Here is a 10,387-nt window from a genome sequence, read left to right as displayed (position 1 = left end):
GATGACTGGGAAATTTACAGGATGGGTCAAATATAGAGAAATATCCTGTTTTGCTTTCTAAACCAAATTTAGACAAATCAGTTTATCTTGGGCACGTTCAATGCCTTACTCTAAAGTTTATCTGTGTACAGCAGAAGTGAGAAGAGGACCAATGAGCTGAAAGATAACTCAATCAATCCACTTCCTCCGTCTTTGCTTCAGTGCTTCATACAGGAAATCTATTGCTGTGTCAAGTTCCAGAGAAGTTTCTTCTGTTCCAAGTTACTAATCAGGCTGAAACACATAGAGTTGACGGAAGGGGCTATGAGGAAAGAAGTGTCGTCGTGCTGCTAATGGGCTAAGAGGATCCAGCACGGAGAAGTGGACGAGAGAGAGCCTCACCATGTCCATAGCTCCTTTTACACCTGTGTGGAGGAACAGTGCTGAGTGAAGGGCAGAGAATAAGAAAACAGAAATGCCCTGCACTTGGATAACTTCTGATCTTCAGCTACTACTGATTTTGACTCTCTTCTTAGTTGCAGGTGGGTTTGAATTCTCTTTGGGAGAGTGACAGGAGAATGACTGGTGAGAAACCTGGTCTAAGCTTTTCCTGAGCTTTCTTTGCCTTTTTTATGGAGCAGAGCATGATAAATGCAATCTGAGATATGGCGGATGGGGTTTCCATCTAAATTTACTTCACTTTAATATTCTTATTTTCCTCTTTGTCTTACTTATTTTATTTTGTGTCCTACTACACTCTACATATCTCTGTAATTTGCCCCACTGCCCATTTCCTTATTCCCCCTCCCCCTTTTTTGAGCGAGACAGAACAAATTAATTTCTAGTAGCAATCCAAGTCACCTGAAAAAAGTGGCGCTATTTTCGTCTCCCCCTCTTAAAAAACTTAAATAATAATCCCAACCTATTTATGTCCATATTGTTAACAGTATAAATTAGGAAAGTTTACTGCTTTCTTGTCACTTTCGATGACCAGGCACTTTTAAAAATATAATACGTTCCGATGTTTGGTGGTGCGTCTGTGATGTAGGTCTGTATTTATCTTTAACATGTGTGGGCTGTCAGAGACAGTTTCTGGGTTAGAAGACACGTTCTTCAACATCTAGGTTCCTGCAGGGGTTGTGGAGAACTTGGGGCTATTGAGGGGCTGTCCGGGTTTCACTATAGAGGGTTGGTAGGAGTGGGAGGGAGTTTTCAGGTTTCACTTGTAGTAGGTGGAAGCAGCTGCAAGGAAACATTTGGTTTTAAATTTTATAGTTTGGTAATTGAAGGAAGAAAAGTATTTTTTCTCATATAAATGACTTTAAAATACTATCTTCCAGCAAAACATCTGTTTTTCTGCATGTTAATCTTACTGGTGAGCACATGTGAAGTAACTATACTGTATTACTGTACTTTTCTATGGAGCATTTTCACATACTTTTTCTCCTCTGCTCTGCACAGCAACCAGTGAAGCAGGCACAGAAGACATTTCTCCATCTTACAAAGGTAGAAACTGAGGCATAGAGAGGTGAAATGATTTGTCCAAGGTTACACTACTAGTATATGACAGTCATACCCAGTAATAATATACATCTGTAAGCATCACTAAACATTTGAATAGGCAATTTTCCTCAATACTTAGTCATTATGCTTTTCGCTAACAACTGCCACTAAGCCAATACTTAGTTATAAACTGAATGGAGTATTTACTCACTTAAAAAAAAATCAATTGATCTGAATCTTTCAATAGTTGAGGTCTTGTTGTAGAAAGTTCTTAAAGAAACCTGTGCAGGACCCAACTTGGCAGGGAATGTCAGCTAGGCAATGAGCTATTTATGTCAAGTTGCACTATGACTTTTGGGTAAAAGAAAAAAGATCAAGATTAAAACATAATCAATAATTTTGAATTTAATGCTTTAAAGGTTTGGATTTTAAAACTATTTCTAACCACAACTACGCGACACTACAAATATCAAATCTCTGAAGTCTGTGCTTCTATAATTATAATGTTATCAGAATGTTTAGGATAAAGATATGGAAAAGCAAATTACTTTATGTGCAGTGATTTCGCATGATAAATTCACCATGAAATAATTCAGAATAATGATACGCAAAGCACTTGGGGCATGAGTTTATAACTTTATCACTAATATTTTGTTATTAATGCTGCCAAACAGAAATAACTCACTTTATTATAAAAGACAAACTCACAAAGGAGAAAGAGAGCTAATGACTTCACTGTAAACAACATACTATTTTAAAAAATCCACTTACTTTTTTTTTACTTACTTGCTTATAAATTCAAGCAGTGTGGTAGTTGATAGACAAAGTTGATAGGCAAGATTTATTAAGAAAATACCTGAGAGGGAAAAATAAAAACAATGCTAATCATCCACTGCAGAGTAAAGCTCTCCAACCCTGTGTCTAGTCCCCTTCCCTCCAACTCCCTTTACCCCACACCATTTCTTTTTTACTTTATTCTATTGTCTTCTAGATTTTTTTCTTGTGTTCAAATTATATTTTGACGTCCCCATCAAAATCTTTTATAAAAGATTCTATCTTTTATAACGATATATAATCTCACAGATATTGAGATTATGAGTTACTGAAAAGGAATCCTCCACCTTTTTTCTTCTTTGGGCTAATTTTGACCATTTGTTATTATCTCCCAGTAGGGGGCAGGCAGTAACAAGAAGAGGAGATAAAAATCAAGGCAGGGCTGTTTGGTAGCTTCAGCAGGTTTGCAAAAAACCGAAAAAGAGATTAAAAGCGATTGAGAAAAAGAAGGTGTTTGTCCTCATTAATTTCAGTCTTCTCTTCCTTTTCTAATTTGTGATAGCTGTGAATTTACACATTATAGTAATTTTTAGGTGTGGTTTCCTCTAAACATCCATGCTTAAACAATTAATAAATGAACCAAAAGTCTTTATATAGAGTCTTGTATATAGAGTGTGTGTCTGTGTGTGTGGGGGTGGGGTGGGGAATAGGGCCTAAAAATTGTTAGCAATCTAAATTAGAGAGATCAAGCTAAGACGAAACAAACGGAGAACATTTTCAATCATTCAGTCTTGAAATTGTGTATGAATCTAGTAAAAATCCAAAGATAGGAGAAATTACGGTGGGTTGGACTTATTGAAGCCTTTATGGAAGAGATGGGTCTTGAATGATAGGTTTGGATAGATGCAGAAAGGCAGAGATAGAAAGTGGGAGGAGGAGACGTGTAGCATGGTCAAAGGCAAAGTTGTTCAGGGAGAAAAAGAACTCTTAGCTTGATGGATCAGAGATTGTTTGTTATATGACTGCAGGAAATAAGGCTGAATTTCAGGGGTCCTTGATCTCTAAACAAAGAAACTTGGATACTGTACACTAGTCAGGAAAATAATATAATAAAACAATATTTTGGAGAAAAATGTGGCATCGGTATCTCACTGAGTGGGAGTGGCACTTGGTAAAGCTTTATTTTGAAGCAGGGGCAAGAGCTCCTACCCTTGAGTTTACATTTTAGGAAGGCCCATGACATTACTGAGAGGCATTGGCAGCTGAGAAGGGAAGTTTCTTTGTGGAGGAAGATGTTAAATTCAGTATAGAGAGGGTAAACACATAGGATGAAAATCCCTATGAGTACTTGGAAGTATAGCACATCCAGAATTTGTGGATGGAGGATCCCACAAAGAGAGTACACATGAAGAGATAAAAATAATAGAATAAACTCTAGAGATTTTTGGATTTGGGTCCTAGGAGTGATACTTCCTCTCTATAACAGAGAGTAAGATCTGAGAAGAGATGGGAAGGGAGACAATCTGCCATATAAATGGAATGCTTCACTTTAAATAAGAGAACAGACACTCTTCTGAAATTTCAGAGTAAGATGAGAAGTTGGATGTAAGGACGCTAATAGGTTGAGGATAGAAATAAGGAAATGGGAACAAATGAGAGTTCCACAGTAGATAAATTCCCTCCCAAAAAAGTCATGAGTATTTCAGTTAATGGTGCTAGTTAATAAGATAATTCAGTTTTCATTTGGTTTTATGTTGTATCTGAATAGTGATTAAAATATAGTAACTTTTAATATATACTTTTGCCTCTTCCCCCTTGTTGTCACCAACACACATTTGATAATTCCTAAATGGGATTAGGGAGCAGATCTGTGGTTATGAAATGACTTTGGACTGTGTGATGCTAATTGCTCCTAAGAATCAAACCATTACTTTTTTTTTTATAGTTATAAACATTAAAAGTTGAGTTTTGAGCAGAGAATGTTTATTAGCGAGGACCCTTGGAAGAAACAGCTGGAAAGTAGGACAAGGGAGCAGAGGGAGAAGTCCATCAGCAATCTTAACCATGACCCTCATCTGACCCCTCACGGGGGTCTCTAGAGTTACAGTGGCTCCAGAGAGACTCTGCATTGAATCAAAATGGCTGGGGCTTTATACCTCCAAATTAGTCAACGGATGTGGGCTGCCCTGGGAAAAGTCTGACTGTGCGTGAGATAACTGAGGTGATCTCCGAAGATGCTGAGAACTGAAGGCTGGCTGCTGACAGTGCTCCTATAGCAGCAGGAGCAGAAACTCATTCCTCGAATAGGATTCGGGTACACATACTATCTCCATCATAGCTGCCATTTCCAGGGCTCTTCATTCCTTCCTGAATTTCTGAGTTTCTGTCTGGTGTTATTTCCCTTCAACCTAAATAATTTCTATTATCATCACTAGTAGTGTAGTTCTGCTGGTGAGGAGTTCTCTTAGTTTCATTTTATCTGAATATGCTTCATTCTTGCATATTTATTCTTGCATATTTTTGCTGGATGTAGAATTCTGGTTGACCTTTTTTTCTTTCAGCACTTTAAAAATGTTGTTTCACTATTTCTGATGAGAAGCTGGCAGACTCAAAACATTGTTCCTCTGACTATAATGAGTCATTTTTTTTCTGGCCGCTTTAAAGATCTTCTCCTTATTGTCAGTTTCACCACATATAATGTGTCTATGTATAGTTATTTTCATATTTTCCTGCTTGAGGATTACTGAGATTCTTGAATCTGTAAATTTATGCTTTTCAGCAAATTCAGGGAAATTTTTCTTTTTTCTTTTTTTTTTTGCGGTACACGGGCCTCTCACTGTTGTGGCCTCTCCTGTTGCGGAGCACAGGCTCCGGACGCGCAGGCTCAGCGGCCATGGCTCACGGGCCCAGCCGCTCCGCGGCATGTGGGATCTTCCCGGACCGGGGCACGAACCCGTGTCCTCTGCATCGGCAGGCGGACTCTCAACCACTGCGCCACCAGGGAAGCCCCAGGGAAATTTTTAATCACTGTTTTCTTCAAATATTTTATCTATCAACTTTCTAAGCTACTTCATTGCAGGTCCCTATAGCTATTATAGGTTGTTTTTTTCAGTTTTTTTTTTCTCTCTGCTCTTCAGGTTGGATAACTTCTATTGATATATTTTTAAGTTTGCTAACAATTTCCTCTCTCACTTCTCTTAAGGCCATCCACTGAATATTTTATTTCAGATATTGTATTTTTCAATTTTAGAATTTCCATTTATTTTGTAACTTGTCTCTTTTCATTCTGTTGAGACTTTTTGTTTTTTCATTCATTGTGAGTCTATTTTCTTTTATATCACTGAGCATAGCTTAATATTTACTTTATGGTCCTTTCCTGATAATTGCAGTATCTGTGTCAATTTGAGGTTGATTTCCCTTTAATGTATTTTTTTTCTTCTAAGAATGGGCCACATTTCCCTGGTTCTCTGTAGGGTGAGTAATTTTGTTTAGATTGTGAATATTACATCTTAGAGGCTATATTCTGTTATATTACTTTGTTGATTTTTTTTCCCCAGAAAACATTTACCTTGGTGGAACTCAAACTAAAAACTCTCTCGGACAGTATTTTATTTCATTATTTTTTTAAAAAAAATTTATTTATTTAGGCTGCACCAGGTCTTAGTTGTGGCACACGGGATGTTTGTTGTGGCACGTGGACTTCTTAGTTGCGGCATGTGAACTTTTAGCTGCAGCATGTGAAATCTTAGTTGTGGCATGCATGCAGGATCTAGTTCCCTGACCAGGCTTTGAACCCGGGCCCCCTGCATTGGAGCATAGAGCCCTGCCCACTGGGCCACCAGGGAAGTCTGATCTCTTGGACAGTATTTTAAATCTCGGTGCTTTTACCTTTAGCTAGTTGGCTTCAAGTGTGCCCTGCCATGTGGGGCTTGGGGTCAGCCAGAGAGGTGGGTACAGTTTATACACAGAATTTAGAACTCTAGCTCTCTGCCTCTCTCAATTTCAAGAGACCAAGGTTGCCCTGAAATTTATCTTCTTGTTCTTCAGAGAACTGTGGGTTTTCTATTAGAGTTTTAGCTGTCCAGTGTCATGCCAACTGCAGCCTTTCCTGGGACTAGAAGTGGTAGATATGGGAAACTTTCTTTCTTTCAAGGATTGATACTTCTCAAGAATCTTCTTGCTTTTTCTACTTGCCAGTGGCTTCAAATAGTTGTTTTTCTATTTTGTCCAGAATTTGTGGTTGTTATGTGTGGAAGCTTACTTGTCCATAAACGAAGTAGAACTTTCTTCAAATCTCTGTCTTTTTAATATCATTGTGTTTTTACCAAGTGATATTGATTTGGTTGGTTGTATTATCTTGGACATTTAGATCGAATGTATTGTATTATTAAATGCCTTTTTGTTTTCTAAATTTCATCCATGCCTTGACTATTTTGGTGCTTTTCATTTTTCTCAAGAAAATCTCACTCCCCTTTCCCTCATTTTCTAGATTCTTATATATCTCTGTATTGGACTTAAAGATCCGTCACGAGATATAATTCTAACCGCTAGCTATGTCATCTTTAAGAAATTACTTGCCCCCCCTTTAAACAGTAATTTCCTCATTTGTGAAATAAAGGAGATGCATGACACTATTGAGAAGTATTGAGTTTTCAGACAGGAAGGATTTTAGAAACTTTCAAATTAAATTCTTTCATTTTATACATGGGCAAATAAAGCTCAGAAATGTTTAAGGAGTGACTAAAGACATTACCCAACTTTTTAGTGGATGAGCTGAGCTTGGAAATCCTCCATAGCACCAAAAAATAGAGGGGAAAGTGGATGTGGCAAGTATATGTGGGAGAATCTATGGTTTTTTAGATGTGATGTACTTGAAGTAACAGCAAGCATTCAAGTGAAGAGAAATAGCAGCTTAAGGGTTGAGATTTTTGTTTAGGAAAAATAAGTCAAGGCTAGCATGTGGGCTAGTTTTTCTGTCAGTCAATAAGTAAGTGGGTGTCTGCCATGTGTCAGACACTATGCTTCATGCTGCAGATACCTGAATAAGACAGACATTGATCCTGCTCCCATGGACCTTAGAATCTGGTAAGAAAGGTAGATATTAACTAAATCATCGCAAATAATTAAACAATATGAAATGTGTAAAGAGAAGTATAGGGTGGCATGGAAATGTGTAATTGGTAAGTCTGATCTGGTCTGAGGGTCAGGGAAGACTGCCCTGTGGAAGTGAGGTTTAAGATGAAGATGAGCAGAAAATAGCTAGGCAAGGAGGGTTGAGGGGATGAACATTCCAGAGAGTCAAACAGCCTGTACGAGGGCAGAGGGAGCTAAACTGTGACTGAAGTGGTAAAACAAGGAGAAAGCAACTGTGTCGAGGCCCAATTCAAATTCTGGAGGTGGGAAAGGATGGTGAGAGAAGGTGTAAAGGCAGAGAGGAGCAGGCGAGACTTGGGGCAATACCTTTATTAAGGTGCCTGAGGAGACAGGCAGGCTTGCAAATGAGGAGACAGATAGAGAGAAGCACAGGGTACTGGTAGAGGTGAAGGAAGGGGTTTTAGAGGGAGAGGAAAATAATAGCATCAAAGTATGCCAAGCAACTCAGGAACATAAGCACTGAAGAAAGGTCTCAAGTTTGACTGTAAAGGGCCTGGTGACCTTCAAAATTGTGGTTTGAATGGAAGGGTATAAGAGCCACAAATTGCTGACATAGAGGATGGAGTGGGTGGGGGGGAAACTGAGACTGTGGGCTTAGACCGCTAATTCTATGTTAATTTTCTATCAACATAGGGGGAGCCTGAGTGTGTTCAAACTGTGTCATTGGAGAACAGTCAGTGATCCGGTAAAGATATTTTCCCAAACAGGGTGTTCGCATATGCAGTTTTCAATTGTTTAGTGATTTCTTTTCTTTGTCCTTGCCATTTTGTTACTTTACCATGAAATACTATGCCATCTTTCCCTACAATTTATCTATTACGTAATATGGGAGTATCTGGTTATAGGATTTATTTTTGTGGTATTGACAATTTTTGAAAAAATGTTCAAGTAGCAAATAGTGGTAGATTCAAAATGATTAAATCTAGTTGTTTTAATTCTCCAAAATATCATTCTATCTGCCTTTTATTGGCTCTCTCCTACATGTTACCCAGAGGTTGTTCTAAGCCAGTAATTTTAAGCTAGTTGCCGGACAGAGTCACCCGCAGGGCCTAAAATATTAAAGATACAGTGATGGCATCCTAAGCCTACTTAATCAGACCTTTCAGGGCATCTGGACTTTCACAAATCTTTGCAGGCTATTCTGATGGGAGCTAGGATTAAGAACACTGTTTCAGGTCTTTCTTCATTACCCAAACTATCCCTGTTGTCCCAGATCGACAGGCTGCTATAGATCAGATTCTGCTCACCTTCAGATTTACCCATCACCCAATGTGGACTTTAACTTCCACAAATGATAAGGCTTCTGAGGGCCAACGCCTTGCCTTATTCATTCTACCATCCCCAGAGCTCTGCACAGCTACCTGAAGCTGAGTACGTATACTCAGAAAACGTCTGTCAACCTAAACTTCCTCAAAATGTCTCTTGTATCTGTAACCACTCTTGCCCTTTATGCTTCTCTCTCGGAAACCAAGTGTCAGTCTTCAAAAGCAAGCCTCCACTTTGCGTTTGTCTCATCTCCTCCCACTACCTTTAGGATCCTGCTTTACCAGTTAGCCTCCTTCATTCTTGTAACTTCTAGTGCTCCCTCTTTCTGTCTACAAATATGCTATGCTCTCCTCTCTTCTTAAATACCCTCTCAGTCCTCATAGTTCCAGATATTGCCCCATATCTCTCTTTCAGGTTGGACATGAAAGGATAAAGCCACTGTCCCATTCTCCCATATCTCCCATACCTTCAAGGTCAAACTTCTTGAAAGAGCAAGTCTACATTTGTTGACAATTGCTTCTGCTTGGCCCCTTGCAATCTGTTCTACCCCTCCCTCTGTACTATAACACTACTTTCTTACAGCTCCTAAATGTCTCTGATGACCTCGTTAGCAAACCATAAAGCCTCTTAGTCCTTACTTTAAGACTTTTCATACACGATTTGACCTTGAGTATTTCTGTCTTGAAATCTCTTTCCCTGGCTTCAAGACACTGAATTTACTTTCTACTTTTCCTCATCATTTCTGCTAACTTCACTTCCTCCAACAGATCCCTAATTTTAAATGTTTTCAAGACTCTGGTTGTGGCCTCTTCTCTAATTTCCACAACAGACAGCAATTTGGCAGTCCATGGGCTGGATCTGGCTTGAAGAGATTTTTGACTGGTTCATGTAATATTTTTAAAAATTTGAATTTGTTGCCAATATTTTTAAATTGGGAGATTTTACCCAAAAACCCTGAGATAGTGTCTGGGGTTGCTGTGAGGATTAAGCTAAATGATATATATAAAACACTTAATACTGTGTCTGAATTTTACAAACATTAAAAAAAATCGTATCAATAATTATTTTGCAGTTTCCAAAGCTCTTTCATAGATATTATTTTATAACTTATTTAGTTGGCCCCTACAGACAGACTTTTTGGTTGTTTCCAGTTTTTTTTTTCTTGGAATTAAAAACTATGCTGGAATTAATATCCTAGAACATAAGGCATACCTTGGAGATATTGTGGGTTCAGTTCCAGACCACCACAATAAAGTGAATATTGCAATAAAGTGAGTCATACAAACTTTTTGGTTTCCCAGTGCATATAAAAGCTATGTCTACACTATACTGTAGTCTATTAAGTGTGCAATAACATTATGTCTAAAAAACAATGTACATGCCTTAATTTAAAAACGTTATTACTAAAAAATGTTAACCATCATCTGACAACACAGGGTTGCCACAAAACTTCAATTTGTAAAACTCTTAGTAAAGTGAAGCACAGTAAAAGGAGGTATGTCTGTATCTTTGTATATTTGATACGCATATATATTCATGATCTGTCCACTGAACACACTGACCCTTGTGATCACTGATACACATTTGTACAACATCTTCCATGAGCTAGGGAACAAATCTGTCTTCATTAACTAGTTTTGGACTATGCGATGGTAACTGCCTCAAAAAAATTAGCCCAACAATATGGCTTTCATTAATACTGTGTCCTAAT

At 38.2% G+C, this 10,387-nt stretch overlaps 1 protein-coding gene across 1 annotated transcript in view; it reads left to right on the top strand.

The window, feature by feature from the left end:
* Positions 1-240: 240 nt before the first annotated feature.
* Positions 241-10,387, top strand: part of CD200R1 (CD200 receptor 1) — a 32,869-nt gene continuing 22,722 nt past the window's right edge. The window contains exon 1 of the mRNA XM_029213589.1: positions 241-521. Coding sequence (XP_029069422.1) covers positions 455-521 — 67 coding nt within the window. The 5' untranslated portion in view covers positions 241-454. The remainder of the gene's footprint in view (positions 522-10,387) is intronic.

Source organism: Monodon monoceros, unplaced genomic scaffold (genome assembly GCF_005190385.1).
Source record: "Monodon monoceros isolate NGI ecotype Baffin Bay Population unplaced genomic scaffold, NGI_Narwhal_1 Super_Scaffold_11, whole genome shotgun sequence".
Classification (NCBI taxonomy): domain Eukaryota; kingdom Metazoa; phylum Chordata; class Mammalia; order Artiodactyla; family Monodontidae; genus Monodon; species Monodon monoceros.
This window is presented reverse-complemented; position numbering and strand designations above follow the sequence as displayed.